General features: G+C 37.6%; 4 protein-coding genes across 21 annotated transcripts in view; 1 reads left to right on the top strand and 3 right to left on the bottom strand.

Moving 5' to 3' along the window:
* Nucleotides 1–5,973, bottom strand: part of LOC111870243 (transcriptional regulator ATRX homolog) — a 47,145-nt gene extending 41,172 nt beyond the window's left edge. For 2 of the 6 annotated variants that reach the window (XM_023862356.2, XM_023862357.2), the window contains exons 1-2: nt 5,734–5,970; nt 679–950 (exon numbers count right to left, since the gene is read on the bottom strand). In XM_023862356.2, coding sequence (XP_023718124.1) covers nt 679–945 — 267 coding nt within the window. In that variant the 5' untranslated portion in view covers nt 946–950; nt 5,734–5,970. Of the gene's footprint in view, nt 1–678; nt 951–5,733 lie in introns of all 6 variants that reach the window. The other 4 variants (XM_023862355.2, XM_023862354.2, XM_023862358.2 and 1 more) reach the window with 3 other exon arrangements.
* On the top strand, nt 5,942–6,734 carry LOC117282771. The gene is made up of 3 exons (XM_033753725.1): nt 5,942–6,025; nt 6,147–6,366; nt 6,471–6,734. Exons 1-3 carry the CDS (start codon nt 5,942–5,944, stop codon nt 6,599–6,601), a joined length of 435 nt encoding a protein of 144 aa, XP_033609616.1. The 3' UTR covers nt 6,602–6,734.
* A 1,409-nt stretch (nt 6,735–8,143) lies between these two features.
* Nucleotides 8,144–10,112, bottom strand: LOC117282770. The gene is made up of 2 exons (XM_033753723.1): nt 10,066–10,112; nt 8,144–9,067 (listed from the first exon to the last, which is right to left on the bottom strand). Exons 1-2 carry the CDS (start codon nt 10,110–10,112, stop codon nt 8,377–8,379), a joined length of 738 nt encoding a protein of 245 aa, XP_033609614.1. The 3' UTR covers nt 8,144–8,376.
* A 2,281-nt stretch (nt 10,113–12,393) lies between these two features.
* LOC111870256 (zinc finger protein 239) lies at nt 12,394–24,605 on the bottom strand. 13 transcript variants are annotated; one of them, XM_033753737.1, is made up of 5 exons: nt 23,918–23,934; nt 23,479–23,532; nt 18,127–18,215; nt 16,438–16,569; nt 12,394–13,782 (listed from the first exon to the last, which is right to left on the bottom strand). In XM_033753737.1, exons 3-5 carry the CDS (start codon nt 18,183–18,185, stop codon nt 12,639–12,641), a joined length of 1,335 nt encoding a protein of 444 aa, XP_033609628.1. In that variant the 5' UTR covers nt 18,186–18,215; nt 23,479–23,532; nt 23,918–23,934; the 3' UTR covers nt 12,394–12,638. The 13 variants fall into 13 exon arrangements, with proteins under 13 accessions (XP_033609628.1, XP_033609627.1, XP_023718142.1 ...); XM_033753736.1 differs by lacking the exon at nt 23,918–23,934 and adding an exon at nt 23,778–23,908; XM_023862374.2 differs by lacking the exon at nt 23,918–23,934 and adding an exon at nt 23,833–23,850.
* Nucleotides 24,606–26,022: the final 1,417 nt, after the last annotated feature.

Here is a 26,022-nt window from a genome sequence, read left to right as displayed (position 1 = left end):
TTCTTGTAAGAAGACCTTTCCAACATAATCCAAAATTATCTAATTATCTGCAGTATAAATTTGGTAAGGCTTCAGGTTTCTTTTTTCCTTTACTAGATTATGTCTGGTAAGCACATCGCATCTCCCTCCTTCATTCATGGCTGACACCCAGCTTTTTAGCATATGCTGCTTCAAAGACACTCAGAAGCAGAACTACCTGTGGCATTCCTTTCCCCCTTTCCCACTAGTGTGTCACTGTGAGACTATCTCTCATTTTCTACCCAACTCTTGCACTGGTTGTTTGATACAAGAAAAGGATGAAAGCCTAGTTCACATGTCTGTACTCGTACAAATGTATTACTATATATATAACAAATAAAAAACATGGAAACAACATGATCTGTGTCCAAATAATCAGGAGTTGACTGTACATGATGTTTTCCAAGGAAATTTGGTATCTGAAGAACTTCATTCTGTGCCACATTATCTATGTCTTAGCTTTCTCCACAGAATCGTTGTATTGCTCTCCTGAAAGAAAAGTCTGTAGAGTGATGTTCAATCCAGTAGTTGAATATAGTTACTGTGTTCACAGATATGTCAATGAAATATCAATGGATATATACAATACAAAATAGAAAGTTAAAGTTAACCTGTTACACACACAGAAAGAGTACAAATGTAGGTGACAACAGAAGTTACCTCTTGCTTGCTAGTTTGTGCTTGATGACCAGCCATTTTTTGATCAGTGCAACCTTCCTCGGATTCAAATTCATCAGAATGTGAATGTAAAAGATCGTTTTCCTCAAACTTATGAGCAAGTTTCTCTTCCAGTAGATGCTGACATGCTGAACTATTACAATTCCTTATTTCTTTAAGCTGGCAAGAAGATATAATTGCTGGACATTTAGCTTCATTCTCATTTCCTCTCTCTGCTTTATCATGATGTGACAAATACTTTATTCTCATTTTACCTACAACATATTATATCAGCATTCACTTATAAATTAGAAATAAATCTATAAAAATCAATTTCTAATGAGAAGAAATAAATATGTCATGTTTCTACTGAAAGATGTGGGAATAACTAACAAAAGCGACAAGAAAATTTTCAAATGACTTTGGTATTTTTATAATTATTTCCTGTAGTCTGAGCAGAACACATTTATTGTATCTGTACACAATTCATATTTTAAAATAAACACCTATTTATTTATGAAGAACAGAAATCCCATTTACAAGGCTAAGAATAAAAACACACACATGAAACAGAAGTGCAAGAGAAGATTTCCACATGAGGGAAGAAAATGACACCAAAAATCACTGTTGATGACAAGAACCATACATCAGTTTTATGCTTTTAAAACATGAAGTGCCAGCTTTGAAGAAACTGTTGCCTGAAGCAAAAGAACCAATTAATTTCCAAGGTGGGAAAGATATGCTACAAATGAAAAGTGAATCAATAAAGTAGATGATTTAAGAACTAAAAGAATTTGAGACCCTTATGGATGGAATGGAACACTATCGTTACATGGACAGCATGATGACCAAGTATCATTCCAAATGATGTCCTACTGTATACTTGGTCCAGCATACACCAGTACTGCCATACAACAATTTGGCAACATGATAATATAATAGAAATTCAAACATGTGACAGTCCAGAGCAGAGAACCATTAGAACTCATACAGAGCATATCAATAACAACAGTGACAATGACAACAATAATAATTCAATTCTCCATTTATTTAAGTGCTGAGTTCAACAGCCAGTGATCAACTAAAGAGCCAGCACAAATACAAACAACAGCAATAATACAGCACAGGGTAAACCAAACAAAAATAACAAAATAAAAGAAACAAACAAAATCTGATCAGTTAAGGCCTTTTACACTTAGAAATGAGTTACTAAAAATATCTGTATATTTACAAACTGTATTTGCAGCAGAAGCACATCTAGCTGAAGGGCAGTGCCTAGAGGAGCAAGTGAACATGGTAAAGTTACTTATGTTTCAAATGCTGCACCATAGCTCAAGCGGTCAGTCGCTGGCTTCCCACCGCAGCAGCCCAGGTTTGATCCCGGGTCTGGTCAAGTGGGATTTCTGGTGGACAAAGTGGCACTGGGGCAAGTTTTCTCCGAGTATTTTGGTTTCCCCTGCCAATCTTCATTCCACCAACTGCTCCAAAATCACCCTCACCTATCGTCTGGGGCTGGTATAATACGCCATAAGTGGCCACAGTACAAGGGACTTAGTTCCACCCCACTAGCATTAAAAAAAAATTAAAAATTAATTACTTATGTTCTGAATAGGAACATGAATGATGACTGCTTCAAGGGCAGGGCAGAAAAAATGTTGTGCCACCAAAGGCATTTATAAAACTGAGCATTAAAGTGATGTCTGATTTGCAGTGTCTGAAATTTTAATTTTTCCAACATATTACCACAGCGATATTCTCCACATCTTGAAAAAATCTACTGTATGTATTTATATAGGATCAAGTTTATTGGAGTCAGCAATTCTAACAGAGTTCAATATAAGAGAAGAATATTCCAGTTTAGATCCAACCAAAGAAAAATACAGCGACAGTAGACTGTCTACAGCAAAAGAGGAAAACTTAACTGTAAGAACTAACATTCATAACTGAGTTATCATCAAGATTAATTAAGGCCTGCTTTGCAATAAAGCCCTTTGTGTCATTGGATTCAATAAAGATGATTTGCTACTCTTATGCACATTCAATACTGAAGTATGGCATTATCTTTTGGGGTAATGCCCCCCTTAGTATGAGTATCTTTAAAATTCAAAAAAGAATCATAAGAATTATGTCTGGTTCAGGTAAACTTGATTCATGTCGGGATTTGTTCAAAAAATTACAAATATTGCCACTCCAGTCTCAATATACTTTTTCCTTACTTCTTTTTGTTTTTAAGATTAAAAATTACTTTCCATCTAACACGGATATTCATGACACTAATACCTGCTATAATTATAATTTATACTTACCCTCTACAAATTTATCAATAGTACAAAAAGGAGTGCTGTTCTATGGAAGCAAGATTTATATTCACTTATCTTTGAATATTAAATTGTTATCTAAAGACATTAAGCAATTCAAATCTTTATTGAGAAGCTATCTCACTGAACATGCATTTTATAGCATTGATGAATTTTACAAAACAACTTCCCAATGAATACCTTTACATTGTTTAGTTAATAGTTGTAATTTACTTCTATTACCATATTTGTATTAATTCTATGTAAAATTGTTTCACATGGCTACTGTAAGATTTATGACATATACATGAGATTTACTGTCATACTATCGTTTTATACTATACTTCACCCCACCTTTATCTGTGGCAATCATAGGTTTACAAATCAATGATGTTTCATCCAAATGAACACAAATACCAGAACTGAATACTTCCACTCATTTCCTTAACATCATTCATCACCCATCTGAGGGTTTGCAAAGATTACTAACATTATATTATTAAAGTTTCTTGAATGCCCCACACAAATATCATGCACAACTGTCAACCATGAACAGCATACAACACAGAGCTGAGACTGCAATATCTTGCTATCTCATTGGGACATTAGGTATGACACTTATTTCAATTGAAGTAAATGCTACCAGCATTACTGCCTGCCTCATCCGGTCACATTCTATTTCTTCTCTGAGACTACCAGCTAATGTCATATAATTTGCTTTATCTGGTAACTAAACGAGATTTCATAGCCCTGTTGGATAGAGTGCATCATATACATTTGTCATGTAAGGCTAGGCTCATTAGACAGGTTATTTTTATTTATTTATTTGTAATTACATTTCATAGATTCAGTTGTTACCCAGTAGGGCTGGATATAAAATTTGTCACATACAAAGTCTTACATAAAAGATCACATGCAATAAATATAAATATACAATATTAAATCATCACCATCATCATCATCAGTAATCTGTCAGATGACAGGTCCACAGTCTCTTCCAAACAATTCCTCCACTTAATGCGATCTTGAGCTTTCCCCTTCAAATGATAGTAATATTAAATATAACATATAAAATTTAAGATATAATATATTAAAATTCATACAAGGTAAATAGAGCCTCATGCAAAGAGCACAAGTTGTCAGTCCAATTTTCTCATTTAGGAAAATACATACATATTAAGTACATTCTCAGNCCAGTAGGGCTGGATATAAAATTTGTCACATACAAAGTCTTACATAAAAGATCACATGCAATAAATATAAATATACAATATTAAATCATCACCATCATCATCATCAGTAATCTGTCAGATGACAGGTCCACAGTCTCTTCCAAACAATTCCTCCACTTAATGCGATCTTGAGCTTTCCCCTTCAAATGATAGTAATATTAAATATAACATATAAAATTTAAGATATAATATATTAAAATTCATACAAGGTAAATAGAGCCTCATGCAAAGCTCACAAGTTGTCAGTCCAATTTTCTCATTTAGGAAAATACATACATATTAAGTACATTCTCAGCCTTAACTGACTGGAATTGTCAAGTGTTAAATTAATCACTACAGCCACTATTAAATCCAACGAAAGGGAGTAACTTACAATATGTTTACTCATACTATTTATTTACCCTCTATCTTTGTAACTCTTGTATGCTCTATAAATTCATCGATAGAGTAAAAAGAATTTCAATACATAAATCTGACTGATAACATTACACCAAACTCTGTTTTGACAATTCTGCTAATCAAAAGTAAAATCCAAATTTGGTAAAAAGTTACAGATCTATGTTGATTAAAATGAGTATGCTAAGTTCTTATCACTGTTTATCAAATCTTTCATAACTGTGTTTAAAATGTGTGCAATTTCAGTAGACAAGTGAGAATATAACTCAGAATTACTGGATTTTTCAACTCTGTATATCATCCAGTATTCTAAAAGCTAGAGAACACAGCGATTTGGAAACTGGATCTGTTCTCCTGTTGTTTGACTACCTGACAATGGATAAAGTTTAAAAATCCAGTAATTCTGAGTGTTATGCACCATCATCAGAACCCTTTAGAATCTACCTGAGAATATAACAGTATCTAGCTATCAGTAAATGGGAATTAAAATACAACAATTTTGTTCAGCCAGGTAAGATACTTAACTCACCATTTTGAGGTAAGAGAAATCGGTTTAACAAATTTAATGACACTGCTTCCAAACCTTCACAGAAATCACATTCAATAAAACTTGGTAAATTTGATTCCATGATACCATAACTCCATTTCCTTCAGTCCACTGTCTACCTTTGTTTAAATTTGAGCTTCGAACTTTTCAGTTGTGTCTGATGTACCAGGATCCAATCTTTGGTCCAGCTACACTCAGCCTTTCTATGGTTTTCATACATCCCTCCCAACAAATGTAGAAAGATTCCAACTGTACAGAATACATTGGAATTATGTGATCAAAACAACCATATAGCACGGTGGTTCCTATAAGTTTTTAAGCACTGCAAATCGCCATATTTGTCGCATTACCATGACCCGGATAAGATATAGAGGGGTTGCCGGTGTATTGAGAATTAAAATTGTAGTCTTCTGTGAATTAATGGAACCCAAAATAATAACTGATCAGTAACATCACCTTATACGGGGGTTAAGGGCTTGAATCAACTTTAGGTCCTGCCCTGATATACCCGAAAGTATATAAATAAATAAAATAAAGGTGGTGAGGATGTGAAATATAATTGCGATGCCACTTGTCCAAAACCTACCTGATTAATATTTCGTAAACACGTTCCATATCCTTCTTTGAAGTGCGGAACCTAAGACTGCACAATCAAACGAAAATTCAGAAGCGATTTCTGCAAATCATTAGATTGCAATCTATCTAAAACGCTTCACAATATTGTTTCTTCATTCATTGTTTTTTTTTAAACAGAAGACCATAATGCACCTTTTTCGAGAGAAATACGAATCTCCATGTTGTGTACGTTACTCAATAAGCACAGATCACAGTGTAAGCTTGTGACGCTTCTAACGACGCTTCCGGCGTATGTGACCGATGTAAGTAGTCCATTTTTAAATGAACAAAAAATGTGAATACAGTACTAATTTGGAAGATTCTTATTATACATAATGATAATAAACATAGTTCTGTACAAAACGTTTTATCATTATATTGTAGATCTATATCTTCATCAACTGCTCAATCGGTACAGCGACTGACTACGGACTTGAAGACCGGAGTTCAATTCTCGGAAGAGGCAAAAGAAATTTCTCTTCTTTACAGAGTCCAGAACGGCTGTGTGGCCTATCTGGTCTCCTATCCAGTGAGTTGGGGTCTGGTTCCCTAGGGATACAGTGGCCGGGGCGTGATACTTCAGTCATATTCATCCAGCGCAGAGGTAAAGTACGGTGGAGCTATGCCTCCATCCCCTTCACACGCCTTCACGATGTGGTGCTTAATAAAGCACAGGAACAGAGTTACTATCACCTTTTCTTATTATAGCTGGATCATATGAGGCAATTTGCACGGATCACTTGACAATGGTGCTCCTTGCTGCAGAACAGGAATTGTATTTCTTTCGCACGGAACACTTACACGGCTCTGGATCTCTGGATCAGGGGGTGGAATCTTGAATAGGGGAAAGGGCAACACGGTAACTACTGCCTCTACGAATGTCTGCAGTAACTACACGCAGGTCTCGACCAATCAGAGAGCCTAAACAAACCAATTTGAATACCCATAATTACTTGCGGTTATCGTGGTGCATAATATNATTGATGTAAATGAAATGTTCTTATTTTACAGGCACTGGTGAGAAACTTTCTCCCAATAAATAATGTTGCAACCTGATATCTTGTACTGCAGAGGTTCTTACTCCGTTGTGTGTTTTCTGTTTTCAAACTGAGTTTAATATCATTTAACTCATTCCCCTTCAGATGGTTTTGAGTGAAGTGATATTAAACTCAGTTCGAAAACAGAAAACACACAACGGAGTAAGAACCTCTGCAGTACAAGATATCAGGTTGCAACATTATTTATTGGGAGAAAGTTTCTCACCAGTGCCTGTAAAATAAGAACATTTCATTTACATCAATTATTAATTCTAGCTATATGTGTGAACCAGCGATTTTTTGGGAGGGAGCAGTAAAAAAAATGCTGGTGGTATAATAGCATACTTTCTTACCGACAGGGCAGGTGATATGATAGCATACCTTCTTACCGACCGAGCCCTCGGCACTGGCTGCAGCATTTTTTTGTTACGAGAATTGCAGCTGTCCACCGCGGCAGCAGTGGCTGTGTTGCCCGCCAATAGCATTGAGTTGCATACCCTTGCTCTGGATGATGGAGTTCATGGTTTCAGCTATGGTCACCAGAATGTAGTATACTTATGAACCTGTGATATATACTTTCAATATATAGTTTCAATTTCCGAGAACTGTTATCCGCTTGAGTTGAACAAATGTTACTGAATGGAGCAGCGCAAATTGAGGAAACGGCAACCCAGTCTCTTCAAATTACGCTGCTCCACTCAGTAACATGTGTTCAACTCAGGCTGATAACAGTTCTCGGAAATTGCGGTTGCTAGTTTACTTGGTGCGACTTGGTGTGCCCCAGTCCTAAGGCCACGGCCACAGAAGCAATATTTACTGCTCGAAATCCGCGACAAATGAAGCTGAAGAAATACGCACCATGTAGTTAAATGAGAAGGGCCACACGGAGCAGTAAATAACACTGGCTTCTTGGTGGAGGGAACAATTTCAAATTCGCGTTGCGGAAGCATGGGTCTCGGCCCATTGTCTACCTGTATTTGTCGGTAGTTCGCCTGGCCGACGAGCTTCATTTGTCGCGCGCTTTATTTGGTACTTTGAGACTTGTTTTCGTTTGATGGTGAATCGCTATGGAGCTTATAGACAGCGAACTTCTAATTCTGGAGGTCCAAAAGCATCCATGTATTTACGACATGAATAGTTAACAGTACAAGGATCGTCACATGAAATTAAACGCCTGGGTTGCTATTTCTAAGTCGCTCGTTGGAGAAGAATGGGAGGAGCAGGAGCTGGAAGAGAGGAATAGAATTGGTTAGTAATAATAAGTAACTACAATATATTACTATTTATTATATTACTTTATTAAATAGATTTACGAAGAATTAGTGGCATTATTATAAAATTCTCGCTTCAGTTCACTATTTGCACGAAGTTTACAAAGGATATATCAATTACACAAGCCGATCTTGCCACGGGATGGAACCATGTGTAGAGCAGAAATAATTGGCAAAATAGTCTCTTCTCTGTTTTCCACTTCTATTTCCTCTTGTTCCCTGTGCAGAAACACTTTCCAGTGAGCAGCATAATGCATCCTCAAAGTTATAACCGTCTTGTCTCGTTACAAAGTTATGTAGTATGCATCATGCTTTTACAATAGTATCTGAGAGATCCATGCTAACATCTAATGGGCGATGGAAAACTCGCCACTTGTTGGGTAAGATGCCAAATGCGCATTCAACAAATATTCTGGCTCTGGATAACCCGTAATTAAACACTTTCTTTTCGTGCGTCAGAGTCTTCGCAGGGAACGGTCTCAAAACATGCTCACTGAGAGCAAATGCCTCATCAGCCATGAACTCAAAAGGAACAGATTGACCATTTTGTTCATTAGGAAGTGGCCTAGGCTGTGGTAAATGCAGTGATTGGCTGTAAAGTCTCTTTCCCAATTCAGTCGCTTTGAACAGATTTGAGTCACCTTCATGTCCGAACCCACCAACATCTATGTACCTAAAACAGTAGTCACTATCTGCCACCGCCACAAGTACAATAGAGGAAAACTTCTTATAGTTTAAAAACTCATTTCCTGAACCCCATGGTTTGATAATCCTGATATGCTTCCTGTCAATGGACCCCACACAGTGAGGGAAATTTTCCCTTCTCTCATACTTTTCGCTGATCTCCATCCAGTCTTCCATGCTTGGTTCTTTCATAAACTCTTCCCTGAGCACCTCCCATATTGCCACACATGTATCCCAAATAATGCTAGCTATAGTAGACCGACCAAGTAGGAACTCAAAGTGCAGTGAGCGGAAAGTTCCGGTCCCAAGATACCTGGAAGAACAACAAGTTATGTATTTGAAGCTAATTTTCATCATAAGCGGACGTATAATTTTTATAACGTGCATTATTATTTTCAGGTAAGGAGGTTCAGAAACATTGGAAAAGCCTTAAGGATGCCTACACAAGAGCACTGAAAGCCCAGGAGGGTAGAGAAGTGGTAGTGCAACAACAAATAAAAGACCTTATGTTTTCCACAAACAGATGTCTTTTCTACAATCATCCCTCCAACTAAGAGAGTACATACATTTTATTTTAATTGACTTATTTTGTAATGGGAATTATTTTTATTATTACATAATTTTCAATGATATTTTTAAATTTGTGTGACATTCCTCAGTCAGTCTAACTATTTGCAGAACTTCTGGTAACATGCATGAACCGGCTCTAAATACGGGCAGTAGAGATGGGAGTACTGAGTCTCAGGCCAACACAGTGTAGTCTGACAGGGATAACAAATTAGCCCACAGGGACCAAAGAAAAGAAAATGTGCTGCAGACACTTTCGAAAAGGACGTGGTGGATGTGCTGAAGTCTACTGCTACATGGCCTCAAGAGCCAGATGAAATGTTTTTTTTTATCGTTACTTGCGCATGTAAAGAAAATGATTTCATCTGACAAACTTAACTTCCAGATTGGAGTTATGAATTTATAAAATCTTACACGGAACCAAAACCCCATCCCACAGCTACTCAGAATTTGCCCTTCATGTCTGCCTCCTCTTCCTACTGCTCAAGTCCCTCCCAAACTACAGCTACTACTCCTTCCCCTGTACAACCTAGTATGTCTTGTACTGTAGGAACAGAACTTGAGAATGAGAGTGATGATTCCATTTTGTCATTCCTTCAACTGTGAACAGATGATTTCAGTGAGTGTACATGTTTACAACAAGGACTGAAGCTAGAAGAGCTTCTGTATGATCTATGAATAAATGTGGAAAATGTTTTCTTTAAACAAATTTATTGTTCCTCATTATAATATAATAGAACTTACCTTGATGTAACTGCCAGTCTTTCTTCAGCACTAACGGATTCTCGCATTACTGTATTTATTTTACAGATGGTATCTTTCACGAGGGATAAGAGTATTTTAAATGAGTTGATTGTCATCCTATAATATTCGAGAAATTTGTCAGGATATTCCATTAACTTGTGATGTAGTAGCACAAACTTCCCCCTCGCTGACCTGTCACTCATCATGGGATGGATCCACCACCTTCTCCTCTGCTGTAGCTGTTTTCGGCGTCGACGACAGATTAATAATAGATATAATGCGGATACTGCTTGTCTGTTCAGTGGCCTACTACTTGCCATATTTTGCACACACTGTGACATGATGGCTATTGATGCTCAGTATCACGGATGGCTCTGTGTGGCCACCTATTCGCGACATTTGACGCTCCAAAGAGCAGTAATTACAGCTCTAGTGTGGCCATCTCATTTGCAACAGTTGCAGCAGATTCATTTGTTGTGGATTTTGAGCAGTAAATGTTGCTCGTGTGGCCATGGCCTTAGGGTTTTAGATGCTGCTACTTCAGTCTGCAGTTGTTTACCTTAGCGTAGGAATGTGCTGCTGTCTGCCGTAATATATGCCACTTTTTGTGATTTGTTTTAAGAAGTGCCTTTAACAGAACGGAATGACGCAATTCTAGGTGTGATGAATTAAGTATTGTATTTGTGTAATCGATGTAATTCATTTTGTTTTCATTGACTAGTTCTATATCCACTGGTGTTCCAGCTATATGAGGTTCCATGGAAATAAAATTAGTAATAATAATAATAATAATAATAATAATGGAGCGATGCCAAATTGAGGAAACGGCAATGCAATCTCAATTTGCGCTGCTCCATTAAGTAACATGTGTTCAACGCAGGCTGATAATTCTCGGATATTGTGGTTGCCAGTTTCCTTGGTGTGCCCTCGCCCTAAAATAGGACGAGATATCGGAATGCCTGAATCTACGATAAGGAATATTATAAACCACGCAAGGGGAAATAAATGAAAGAGGTAAAGCTGCATCCACTGTTAGTGGTTTGTAAACATCTGCAATGAATAGAAGTGTTACAGTGACAAATAGTGTCTTTAAATATACGGGGTGTTTCATGACTTTAGGGCGTAACTGCAGGAGGTGATTTCCTAGGTCTTTGTGATCAAAAAAGTTCATATAAATATGTGTCCGATTTTGGACGGTTATGGAGTTATGATCGTTTTAAACTCAAAATAGAAGGTAATGATTACTGACAATAAACGGAACAAAATAATAAACCAGCATAATACATGATACAATTAAAGTATGAATGTAAAGTTAACTTCGTGAAATTACCTTTAATTTGAATTTATTGGTGCTTAAAGCTGATTTTCGAAGATGCCACCGTCGGCTGCAACACAAGCTGCCGCTCAGTTGTGAACCGCGCGGGTAGCACATAGCAGCTTCAGCTGGCTGTTTCTTATGTGGTCAGTGGCGTCCAGAATGCGACCAAGCAAAGCATCTCGCGTTGCCACCTTCACATTGTAAACCAGTTCTTTCATCCATCCCCACACACAATAATCCAGTGGGCTTAGGTCTGGAGACCTGTCTGGCAATTCTTCATGTACTCGTACGTGGACTGTGGCGTACCATACGAACAATGCCTTCTTCATTGACACCTTCATTAACACCACGCTCGGCTGCAATATGAACGCCGGGAAGTCTACCGGTATCTCGCAATGCCTGGTAAACTCCAGTAAACACTCTCCGGTTCAGTATTCTACGATTCGGAAACCGTTGCTGATATTCAGCTACGGCAAGAACTGAGTTACCGTCACAAAACCCGTACACATATATCATATCTGCATACTCCTCAAATGAAAATGTAAATGGCATCATGAATGTAACAGATGCACTGAAATGAGAACTGTTCTGAACACCAGTAGCCGCCACACTAGCCGTGGCCAGACATACCAACCCACCATGCCTTAGGTACCTCTTAAGTGCTGAGATAACGAGAACGCTCTGTCTGTAGCTGGCTAAAAATAGCGACCCGCCAGATGATAGACGTGGTTCACACGAGGGCGTGTACGGGAATTAAAAAACGGTCATAACTCCGTAACCATCCAAAATCGGACACATGTTTATATGAACTATTTTGATCACAAAGACCTAGGAAATCACCTCCTGCAGTTATGCCCTAAAGTCGTGAAACACCCTGTATTAATCAAAAAGTGTCTAATGACTTGTGTTCACAGCACATTACAAGGACGTATACAATCAGGTATTAACAACTTAAACAAAAAATGAAACCTCAGATTTTTTCTTTATATTATTAGAATAATATGGTATTATCAAGATTCCATGACACTGAAATTGATGTTCCCTTATTTTGGACGCATGAACTGAAACGACTAGCCTAGTCCTCAGGAACAGAATGGTCTACCGCAGAACAGCCCTTGAAAGGATATTAACAATATCTCCAGGTGAAATTTATTCAATTTATACATAGAGTTGATGGAACTGAGTCAAAACACGTTTCTGTAACTTGCTTCCACACAAGCAACACTTCTCTGTGTAACTCTTAGCTTTATATAGTTCATTTTCTCATACAAAATACAATATTCTTGCTAACACCTGGGGTTCTCTTTGCATAGATACTTGAACCCCTCTCAACATCAATCAAATTCTTCAACTGCTGGCTGAATTCACTGGGTATTTCTTGTAAATGAAAATGGGAGTGATGATTGAGATTTGACGCAGTTGTAAACCTTTTGTTACACACTGTACACACATACGGTTTATCACCAACTTGAGTAATGGACTGATCTTGAACACCATTATGCTTTGCACACTTTTTACCTCCTCTCCGTTGATTAAGTTTACCACCCACATGTACATGTTTATGTCTCTCAAGTTTTTCTGAGCTTACAAACCGTTTCCCACATACTCCACACACGTTACAATGTGAACGTAAATGCAGATTCAAATTATTGAGATTTGAGAACTGTCTATTACACACTCCACATGCATATGGTTTTTCACCGGTATGAACCCGAGAATGTTCCCTCAACGCTGAGGATCGTATAAACCCCTTACCACACTCACGACATACAAATGGCCGTTCACCAGTATGAATAAGAATATGTCTTCGTAAATCATTTGGTTGTGTGAATTTCTTATTACAGATGGTGCATTCATGCTGACTCTCAATTTCCTCAATAGATTCACAAGTATGGGCATGAAGATGTTTCTTCAAACGACTAGGTAGTGTGAACTTTTCATCACATTCTGTGCAAGTATATGACTTATCACCTGTGTGTATCTGATGATGCTTCTTAAGGTTCCCTAATTTCCGGAATTTACGATCACACACAGGGCATGCATGTGGTCGTTCCCCAGTATGAACACCATAATGAGTCTTTAGGTTTCCATACTGTGTAAAAGATTTGCTGCATACTGTGCACATAAAAGGTCTTTCACCTGTATGGATTACAGAATGCATCTTGTACTGAGATAGATATGTAAAGCTTTTGTCACAATCTGTGCAAGAGAATGGCTTATTTCTCTCATTTCTGCTATCTTTAGAATCACTGTTAGTTTCTTCTGTACATAAACCATTCCCATCACCTCTGTCATCCAAGAAATGGGTCAGCTGACTTCCTTGATGTCTCTGAGAGTGAACTAATAAGGAAGTCTCTTCTGGAATGAATCTGTTGTCAGTAGTAACCAGGTCATGCAAACTTAAAGAAAACAGAGAACAAATAAATTAATATCATGTACAGCTATTGAATGCTCATAGAATCAGTTATGTTAGGTAGATAGAAATAAATATAGCTGAGCCATTAGTACCTAATCCTATTCCTTTTGAGACTGAAATTGATATTGCAATGCTGAAAAAATACATATCGCCAGGCAGAGAAAAACTTCTGGCAGAACTGATTCAAGCTGGAGAATATAAATTTCTTTAATATTTTCCATCAGAACATTAGAGGTTTAAGGGGGAAAGCAAATGAGCTATTAAGTCATCTACACCCACATATTATGTTTTACAGAACATCACACGAATTTCATGGAATTACAACAATTAAACATAGATTCTTATAAACTAGGAGCAAACTATTGTAGAACCTTGTATGAAAAAGGAGGAGTATTTATCTATCTATGCACAAGCTTGAAATTTGTAAATATAGACCTAAAAAATATTGTAAAGAAAAAGATTTTGAGGTATGTGCTGTTAAGTTAAACTTGAGCTCCAACAGACTTTGTATAATTACAATACATAGAGCTCCGACTGGAAAGAAAATAGTACATGCTATATCCTTAAGAGTACCTGGGAAATCATTAATATAAACATTAAACAACATTGGTCCCAGGACAGATCCCTGTGGAACACCAAACCTTACAGATTTCCATTCAGAGATTGTAGTAGTCGAATTACAAGTATGCAGCACAACTCTTTTGCATTCTATTTTTTAAATAAGTCTCCAACCATTTCAAAATAGGTCCTTTGACTCTATACATCTTCAACTTTTGAATCAACAGATCATGACTGACACAATCAAAGGCCTTAGTCAAATCACAAAAAATACCTACCACAAACCCCTTATTATTCCATGCTTTAAGAACAGTATCAGTTAGATTAGAGACTGCAGTTTGTGTAGAAACATCCTTATGAAAGCCATACTGCTCAGGAGCCAGGATATCATTTCTTATAAAATGCTGTTTAAGCCTGCTAAACACCAGTATTTTAAATAATTTAGAGAAATTTGTCAATAAAGATATCGGTCTATAGTTGGCAATTTCAGTAACATCACCTTTCTTAAAACATGGTATAATATTTGCATACTTCAATCGGTCAGGACATGTGCCCGAACTTACAGAAAGATTATAAATATAAGGAAGTGGTTTTGCTATCTGTTCACCACATAATTTAATAATTTTATTTGACAACCCATCATATCCACAAGAAGATTAATTTTTTAATGAATTTATCGTGCTTAATACTTCTGCCCCAGTAATTGGATTATTTACAATTTCAGAAATCTTGTCTGTAGAGTACTCACATGAAAGTGGTAAAAAACATACATTATTAGAAATCTGACCAACTAATTTGTTAACTGAACTAAAAAAATATGAGTTAAATGCCTTAGCTTTATTCCTACTATCGATTATTACATTACCTTCTCTCAATTCCGAATATGAATGTTTTTTCTTCAACTCTCTACCATTTTCTCTCTTTATGATTTTCCACGACTCCTTGGATTTATTAGGTGCAGCCATTATTATTCCCTCATAATATATAGCTTTAGCTCTTCTGATCAGTAGTTGATCTGTTACATTGAAACCCACACTGATGATCCCCAATAATTTCATCTATGTATGGACTTAACCTTGAAAGAAGAATACTGGATAAAATTGTATATGAAGATGATAGCAGTGATATCCCCTGATACTTACAAGTCAGATTTATCACCCTTCTTGTGAACTGGAACAATAATAGACTCCTTCCACTGGTCAGGCAATTTTTTTTCTTTATATACTCATCAATTAACCACCTACCACCACAATCACAGTTTGGGGGGAGGGGGATATAAAAAAAGAAACTCTTGAGAGAATTTATGGTGCATTAAATTCAGATTTGTGTTTTCTTCTTTAATGTAGTGATGTATTATAATACAACTATGTAACATATATTAGCCAGTATATATGCATTTAATTTTAATTTAGAGTGTAAAAACAGCATACACTGAAGCCTTAACCCTTTTTTTTTTCTTTTTGTGGGGCTACACAACTTTGACTTCTTGCCAATTTAAGTAATATTATAACCTACCAACAGTGAATAGTTACATGTGAATTACTGTTTCTCATTCTTGTAGGCCTATAAAATTTTGACTTCTCACTAATTTTAGCAATATCATAACCTCCTAACAGTGAACTGTTATGTGAGAATTTAATGCTTACTTGTAATGTGTGTGTGTATACACATTACTCATCATAGTCCTAATAATTTCATTTAAAGTTCCTTCTGCCGGGCATGCCTGTTACCTGTACACTGCATAATTTTAAATCTTGTTTAGATAAACACAACATACCAAATGGAGACAACTCCATACTCACCAGATATATTTTCATGTGACTTCTTTCTGTTCCATAAATGTAAAATGGCCTTAAATGGCATAAAATTTTATACTTCTTGACCACATCTTGTAGCTCCCCTACCCCCCTTCCTCTCGCATGCACACAATGTGTGCAATTTGAACAGACATACTGTGAAACATACAGGATGTTTCTTTATCATCTGATACTTTCAAATCTGCATAACTTCATTGTTAGTGAAGGCAACTGTTCAAAACTTTCAAAGTTTGCACTATACACTTGTGAAATTTGTTACTTACACTAAAACATGATCCATATGATGTCCATGAAGATCAGAAACTTTATGCAAAAGAAAAGACAAAAATGTGCAGAACCTTGGTTGCAATTTGTGTAGAAACTGCTTCAGTTTCACTGGATGGCAGTTTTCTGTTCTGGAATTGTAAGCATATTTTTGTGAAATACCCTATCCTTCTAGTATTTCCAAAGAAAATAACTGAAGGGTTTTAACTGTATTTAAGTTGTTGGTTCTTCCTCAAATCACACAGATATTAGTTATACAGAACTATTTCCTTCAAAACGTCATGAAGAGAAGTATGGGAATTGCTGGTGTGAGGTGTGGCACCATTTTGTTGAAGCCAGTTTCAATTAATTGGAATGCCATATCCTATCAGGTAAGTAAAGTAAAGGTATCCCTGTAACAGGTTGTGGAGGCCCATAGGGTTGTAAGATGTTGAGGTTCCCACATTTTCTAGACAATCAGCTTATAGATTGTGGTAAGGTTGTCAGCCTTACGCGCCAGCCACCCTTTACCCCCAAGAACATTCGAAGGATATTCCTGGTACTCATTTCTGTTAGAGGCTGAGTCAACCCCATGACCATAGTGCGCCTGGAAGGATTAGGTAAATTGAAAAAAATAATGACCTCATTGGGAATCGATCCTGCGACCTTCCAGCTTGTAGCAGTGCCTCAACCAACTACGCTACCGCGTGCCCCCTATCCTATCAGGGAAGGACAAATTCATCACTCAGCAGACTGAGGTAAACATCAGAAGTGACTGTACCATCAATGAACATTGGAGTGACTACTGTGGTGCTTGATAATGCACACCAGTGTCACTCTCTCTGAATGCAGTGAGTTGTGCAAAAGTAAGCCTTCAATTCTCTGAGACCCAAAAGCAAATATTTTGCTTGTTAATATAGTCATCAAAATGGCAGTGTACTTCATCGGAGGGCTACATGACATTCAAGACAGCCAGACTGTCCTCTATACTCCCTCACAAACATGTAATGTCTCATCTCACTTTTCCATTTCCTGACAATGGCTGACTCAGATAGATATATTCTGAACAGAAGCATCATCATGTCATCATGATGACACACTTCCCATGCAGCATTGGTTCATACCTCAATCTGCTGTGCTAAACACTGAGCACTTTTTCTTGGACCACTTATTATTGCCACCATTGCCGCACTGATGACCTCCATATCAATAGATTATACTATGTTTATATCCCAACACGCATTTATCAGACAAATATTTCCTGTACCTTCAGACAGACAGATTATGCTATGATTACACCCCGTCACACATTCATCACATGTACTTTCTATCTCTTCAGACTGTTTGACAGTTTGTTAGATAGTTGTCTCTCAATGGTGCAACAAAAACAGAAAACTCTCAATGACAGCACTACCAGAGGAGTAAAAGGTTTTGATACTAAACACTTTCTGTTCCACTGTGTAGAACGCCATCTTGCTATTCAGTTCAATGTTTCCAACAGCAACAAACAAATTTCTCAAGTGTGTAGAATGAACTGTGAAAGTTCCATACAACTGTGTTCAATAACAAAGAAGTTACACAAATTTTAAAGTGTTGTATGAAAAAAAATAACATCAATATCACAACTCACAACAATGTATAAAATTTACAAGACTTCAACAATAGTTAACTCTCCTACATACTTGAATAGTACAAAGAAGTAAACTAACCTGTCTGCTTCCACATCCATGGAACCTGTTCGATTATCCTTTCCCATCACTGCTTCCATGTCTTCTCCCTTAATTCATTCAAAACCCTGCTGATGAAGAGCAATAATGCTGATTAAACATATCTGTTTTCAGTTCATCAAAAAATAACTAACAATTTTGCTGCCACTGTGAATAACAAAATAACTATGAATGAAAGGAAAAATACTATTCAAAGAATGAGACTAGGTATTTGCCTGTCTAGAAATGAGGAACATCTATTTTTAAACAAAGCAGGAATGTTGTGTGGCATGAAAACTGATTCACAAGTTACTTAATGAAGGTACACATATTCCTGATATTAAACACAGTAACTATTGTATTTGCTCATGGATTTTTTTCATTTGACCTAATCCTTCTGGCCGCACTATGGCACCGGCGTCGACTTAGCCTCTAACAGAAATGAATACCAGGAATATTCGTGGAGGTAAAGGGCAACCGGAACCTAGGGCTGACAACCTTGCTACCATCTATGAGCCAACTGTCTAGAAAATTTGGGAACCTCAACATTCCACAACCCTATGGGCCTCCACGGCCTGTCACAGGTATACCTTGACTTACTTTTACTGATTTGACTTCCGCAAGCCAACTTCCAGTTGTCCCAAGCACTCAAGACTGCTCCCAAGTCCACTATTCTCCCTCACTCTTGTGCCTTCAAACAGCCCGGATGATGATGCTAGGGCCAGAACGATCCCTACTGAGGTCCTCCTAATATCTATCAGCTCTTAACCATGTAGAACCAAAGTTCTGTATTCCATGCCTTTCCAGAGCTAGGGGCTGACAAAGTATGTGCTGAGAGGGTTCCTCTTCCTATCCACATATCCTGCACATGGCATGTTCTGAGAGACCCATAGCATGCAGGTGCCACCTGCATGCAGTGGATCCCGTTACCAGTATCCACTATTTCCCAGATTATTTATATAGTATTTCAAGGAAACACTTTGATTGCCTTATAGCTGGTGCAGCAGCCAAATATTTGGGGTGCCTCTCCTTCAGCCAGTCCTTAACCCTGAGCCCAGCAACACATGATGAGACTGAAATTGATGGTTTGGGACCAAGGAGAAGTACTCAATCCCTGTCTATCATAGGCATCTGCATACCCCTTAACCTGACAGCCACAGTGACCACTGACCCAGAGGAGCCACAGACCTTATTCTGACCACACACAACACATATTGTCAGTGGCACCCTCCTTGCCTTAACACTTTGTGGACTGCGCACCCTTTAAAAGGTTTTTCGCTTTTAAACATGGCGGTCCGTTCGCATGTTAACGGGCTTTTAGAACACGATAAGTTGCAACACACTATACATCGCTCTGGTGCCACCTACATTGCACGCAACCGCCTGCAGATGCGTGATAAGACTCTGGAATGTTTAGTTAGCAGTCAGTAACTTGACCTCGCTGTTTACTTAACTGACTATAAAGGAAAATGCTTTGCCTTCTTCAAGCTGTGCGTATCAGCCAGTAACTAGTGGGGAGAACGGATCAAGGACAAATTCTCCTCCGATGACCTAGCTGACCTGCCTTGTGAGACACGTAGTAATGGATTGTCATTCAGACAGCGACAGTGATGGGGGACAACAAAGAATTGTGGCCACAGACAGTAAAAGTGACAGTAGCTCCAATGATAATGCGGGTAATAACATTGCGCGTAGTAACATTGCGGGGACAGCAAAAAATCTAAACCCTGATTCAAAATTGAAATACAAAGCATTTCTGATGAATGTGGCAAAGGCCTGGGCTACAGTACAGATGGTGGCGGCAGAACCAGGGTCACACAAAGACTTAGTACGACCGGGCCCCTCAATTCCCACCCCACGAAGGCCTCATGTGGCGACTCTTGAGTGATATGCGGAAAAATACCCTCGTGAAAATTGTGAAGAGTGAACATTCCAAGGGGAAGAATACTTCTAGGCAATGCCGTGCGTGTTTGCACAGTTCATAAAAAAAGGAGTATGTCTACATTTGCAAGTTCTGTGTAATGCCACTTCACAAAGGGGAAAGTTTCCAGAAATATCACACCCACAAGCACTTCTAGGAGCATTTGTAAGTGTTCTCCAAAAATTTTAGTTCAGAAAATTAATTAGGAGATTTTATATTAATTTTTAAAGTGAACAGTGCACAAGTTATGGTAGTATGTTTAAAAATGCCGGTCCCGAGGGTGATTTAAATATTTAAATCACTGGTCCGCGAAGTGTTAAGGGGCCTCAGAGCTGTTTGTTATCTGAGCATATGTAGACATGCTCATATGTGTAGTCTCTCCTTTGTGCATAGGTGCAAATTACAAAAATTTCTGCCTGGAACAGTGAAGCATGCATAGCAAGTGAAAATGATAACCTCTTCCCTGCTCTCACAAAATATACATCTCTGAAATAACTTATTTAAAGCTGTATTGTTTACACTGAGACTTTCTCCTATTTCCCCCTCACCATCCCAATGGATTAATTGCCTGTCTCTGTAGTGAAACACGTCACCAAGGGAACTGGCTTAAATTGTTCATGCACCACTCCCATCTTCATATTCATTACTGCATGTTCTCATTTACTGCTGTTGCTGCAGCCTTACTTGAAAATGTGTTGTTCGCCTTCGTCACTTATTTAATGACTGTGAGGAGGATGAAAAGAACATAAGTGTTATGCTCAAGTGTCAGTCATTCAGAATGTAATAAGGAACTAATGTGTAAAATGCACAGTGCAACAATTCTGGCACGTTCATTCCCGTTTGTTTAATTATTTCAAAAACTGTATGACTTACGGAAAAATGTATTGTACTATTATATCGCACCATCCTGTTGCACATTGCTTATTTATTCCTTGTTAGTTATGAGCCGTTTCACGTTCAACTTGCTTTTTGAAACCTTGAAACCTGTAAATCTGAAGATGACCAATATTGGCCAAAACATGTATCCACCAGTGACATGTATTTTAAAGTTAAAAACTCTTAAAGGTTTTAAAAAGCAAGTTGCATGTGGGATGGCTAAGAACTAAAAAGGAATACATGTACTGTACATATAATGAGTGCTTCATTTTCCTCTATTACTGTTGTTCGAAACGTTTTTTTTCTCTTATAAGTAATTAGCGACCTAAACTTGAGTTGCAGAAATAAACATGTGTAGGTCATCATATAAAGTGTCCTTAATTTTTGTCCAATCTTAACAATAAATGCAATGAATCAACAAATTGTAGTTAAACATTCATTTCAGAACCTTTTGTCTTCTTATCTGCTGTCCAAATACATAAAAATTAGAATATACAAAACTATAATTTTGCCGGTGGTTCTGTATGGGTATGAAACTTTGTCTCTGACATTAGGGGGGGAACACAGACTGAGGGTGTTTGAGAAAACTGCACAATGAGGAGCTTCATATGTTGTACTCTTCTCCAAGTATATAATTAGAATGATTAAGTCAAGGAGGATGGGATGGGCAGAGTATGTAGCACAAATGGGGGAGACGAGGAATGTGTATAGAATATTGGTGGGAAAGCCAGAAGGAAAGAGACCACTGGGAAGACCAAGGCATAGGTGGGTGGACAACACTAAAATGGATCTTAGAGAGATACGATGGTATGGTATGGATTGGACTGATCTGGCTCAGGATAGGGACCAGTGGAGGGCCTTTGTGAACATGGTAATGAACCTTCGGGTTCCATAAAATGCTGGGAAATTCTTGAGTAGCTGCAGATTTGGCTTCTCCTCAAGAAGGGCTCAGCTCCATAAGTAAGTAGGTGGAAGTAGGACACTAACATGGGTAAATTCAATAACTACAAGGCACAGTTTAAAGTAGACAGCTTGATGTTTTCTGGGGAGGGTAAGAGGGAAACAAGTGGGTCAGAGCAGCAGTACAAGAACTTTCAACTGATCCCCAGAAACTGAGATACTGGAAGCAACAAGTGACTAATCAGAACTCGTGGTGGTCTCAAAAGGACAAACCATCCTGTGATTGACAAGAAAGTTTTATAGTATGTGACTGAATTAAGAAGTAATGAAATGTGTAATACTACATGGAATATTTGAAATAAAGACACAACAAATTGTTATTCAACAGAATATCAGCAGAAAAAAAAAGTAATGCTAGAAGAGATTGGATTACTCTATATTAACCTTCAGAGAATAATAGGCCAAAGATTACAAGAGAACTGCACAAAGTACTAGAGTTTCTTTTTACTTGGTTATTTAAGGACACTGTTGGTATTGAGACTATGTGGCATCAATGACAAGGTGATTAATGATGTGGAGAATTTGGTGGAATGAGAACTGGCAGGGGATACTAAAGTACTCAGAGAAAATCTGCACTTGTGTCCCATATAACCTCACCTGGAATTCAGCCCAGGTTGCCATGATGACAAAGTAAAAGAATTACAGAAATTTAAATGAGACTGTGACAGAAATATAAATATCTTCTGTCATGAAAGGGCAATACAGACTAGATACCAATCTATCCTTATATGCAGAGAGAATGCTTATCTTATGTGCTCATTAAAACAGAGGCAGAAAAACTGCAGTGCACTGTCATGCTTGCAGTTTCCATGGTCAGCAGAAAATAAACATTACTGTATAAATAATACTAAATTTACAATATACACCATGAAATTCATACCAGAACTGGACACAGTGGTAGAACCCACATACTTAAACACTTTAATTGAAGAAAAAAAATATTTTACACAAGTCACTGTTACAGTTGTATTATTCATATATGTAATTCAAAAGTACCATCTAATGTGACAAACAGCGTAATCAGTAAATGATTAAACTACCTCACATATTTTTCCCCTTAGGACAACTGATGAATAGAATAACTCTCTTATTTTCCTCTGTAGCGGGGACATGATGTGTTCCCTGTGAGGTACAAACTTAATTTTTACATAGAACTGTGATGGAATTCAGTCTTTGAAGGGTTAAACACAAAACTTTGTTTCGAAACCGATTGGCATTTAAATTCGAAAAACCATACTGATCACTTGTTATGCAGTTAGATCTAAGATACATATCAGCAACACTGACACTCTCAAATCAATTTGCTTTTGCCTACTTTCACTCTTCAACAAAATCTCGAAAAATTTTCTGGGGCAATTCACCACAAAAAGGTATTTACATCACAAAAGAAAATTGTTAGAATCATGGTGGATGCCAAACCTCGAAATTCCTTTGAGGTCTGTTTATGAGATCAGAGATCCTACCTCTTCCATGTGAACACATATTTGTATTTTCATTAATTAACTTCATTATACATAATCAATAACATTTTCAGACTAATTCAGCTGTACAGTGTTAACGTAAAAAACAAGCACAATTTTCACAGAGCAATTACTAACCTCTCATGTTATCAGAAAAGCCCACATGCACCAGAATTTTCGGCACTCCACCATCTAGACCCAAAAGTCTTATGAATGAAAATACTCAATTTAAAGTAGCATTAAAATGATTCTTAAATAAACACTCATTCTACTCTGCTGATGAATTCCTGCTGTCTAAAAATGACCCTTCCTGTTAAAGGTTCGTGTAAATAGCAGACGTCAATAGCATTTACGTATATGTGTGGACGTATTTTTTAATTCCTTATATGTAACCTCTGTATATTCTTATATGAAAGCTTCAGTTGTACTCTGCATACATGTTTCTTGTGTTTTTATGACTTATTCCACAACCTACAGTTATTTTTGACTAACTCTGGATCGCTCTGGATCCCTGGAATTAATGAACTATATACATATACTCGTACATGCTCCAATTACTATTAGAAATTAACCTTACTTTTCCAAAACACTAAACTGAAGTCAACACATGCTAACCTAAATTTCCCCAAGCAGATACTACTACTTACAAGCGTACTTGCGTTGTGGACAGCCTGCTACACGCTTAACCGCACAATATAAATTTGTTTTCATGACGAAAATCAAAGATATTATAAACTGTCGCTCTTTCGGACTATACGTAACTTCCTTATACCACTTTCGTATACAAAAGCATGTGTTGTGTGTGTGAAATATGATTTGGGTAATCGTTAAGTTCCATACTTTTTATACTGTTGGACAAATAAGTTTCCAGGTTCTCAAGTTAACTGATTAGATTTTTCTGTCACATAAAGATGGGTTTTCATCGTCATGTACAAAACAAAATCACACTAACTACAAGACAATTGCAATGCCATCCTTTAGCAGTTTATTTTATTACCGGTACCGACAATGCATAATTAATCCGGGATCTTCTAAATGTGAAGGGGTGCAAATTACGTAAAAACATGACATTATGGCGTAATGTTTTGATTGGAATATTACATATATCGTGTGTATAAAACTAGAAAATTGGAAAATGTTTGGTTAGAACCTCTCGGATGTGTTGACTACATCTCACGTCCTCCTCCACAGGCATAATCGGGCAAAATCCCGTGATCCAGAGCATCGATCAATAACTATAGACCGGAATCTTAACGTTGTTGTGACGTTTGTGACGACCGTGTTAAATGCTACTGTGGCGGACGTTCCTACCTTTATACTTTTTCCGCTAGGCGCGCGCTAATCAATGGCCGTTGGGGAGCTCTAATTCGGTAGCGCTCCTTGAGTCCCATTGAGGACGGAGGCTAGCTTGACCCCATCAGTCCTATCGGTTGACACAGTGACGGGCCTCCCTCGCACGAGTCGCAATGTCTTCTGTCTCCATGACAGGACCAGGCATCGGCCGCTGCAGGGTCCCCCCGGAGGGCGGAATTTCAAATTGGTTTGTTTCTGCTCTCTAATTAGTCGAGATCTGTGTGTAGTATCTGCCTCCACTCATAGAGGCTGTAGTTACCGTGTTTCCCCTTCTCCAATGCAAGTTTTTATAGCCCCTGATCGTGATTAACCATGGTGTCTCAAGGTTGCCTCCTGTCATAATCCCTCATGGATTGAGTGAACCGTGGTGGTCACTGAATTATGGCAATACTCGAAAATATGCGGGTTATATCGTGGAGGAGAATGAGAAAGAAGTTTTATGTAAGATGATAACTGTGATGAATGGCAACAACTTACGTGTTATAAAACGATAAGGTACATAAAACATATCTTTAATATAGTGCTGCCAGCAATATCCAGCAATAATATAAGGAACAAGGCAAATCGTGAGGTAGATTTATTTAAATACCTTGCAAAATGAGCATAAGCTATATCGAACATGGTAAGGTTCTGTGTTTTGNAAATAAAATTCGCTATATAAAATACGGCGTGAATTTATTTGTCGCGATATACGCCCGATACGCGACAATATCTTTAATATAGTGCTGGCAGCAATATCCAGCAATAATATAAGGAACAAGACAAATCGTGAGGTAGATTTCTTTAAATACCTTGCAAAATGAGCATAGGCTATATCGAACATGGTAAGGTTCTGTATTTTATACACAGAGTCATTGATGTAGTGTACAAATGTAGAGCAGTATCATGGGCATTAATAACGAGAACAGGAATAAACACTTTGCTGCTCTTTTATAGTAAATAGTTGGCATCATAAATTCTTTTGAATTTGTAACTTTGTATGATATCACGTCAGTTTAAGTTACTCTTACGATTTGTAGTTTCCTTGTGGTTTCTGTGTAAATACCAAGAGTTGAATATTGGTGTTATTTTCATTTTTATAGCCCTTTAGATTTCCTGTAGACTTACAGAAGCCCTTCATGGACGTAAAAAATATACAAATAATGTAATTTCTGGCGAGCTGTTAACAGAACAAGCAACGAGAACCAAAATAAATATTTACGAGAAATATTTGTGTACTTTACTTCAGAAAGTAGTCACCGCCCGAAGTGAGACATATGTAGTACCGGGGAATACATTTTTATATGTCTGTGTCAAAGAAGTCTTCCGCCTGAGGGCTCAGCCACGTTT

This window comes from Cryptotermes secundus, unplaced genomic scaffold (genome assembly GCF_002891405.2).
Source record: "Cryptotermes secundus unplaced genomic scaffold, Csec_1.0 scaffold75, whole genome shotgun sequence".
NCBI classification, from domain to species: Eukaryota; Metazoa; Arthropoda; class Insecta; order Blattodea; family Kalotermitidae; genus Cryptotermes; species Cryptotermes secundus.
The sequence above is the reverse complement of the archived record's forward strand: the minus strand, read 5'-3'. Positions and strand labels throughout refer to the sequence as shown.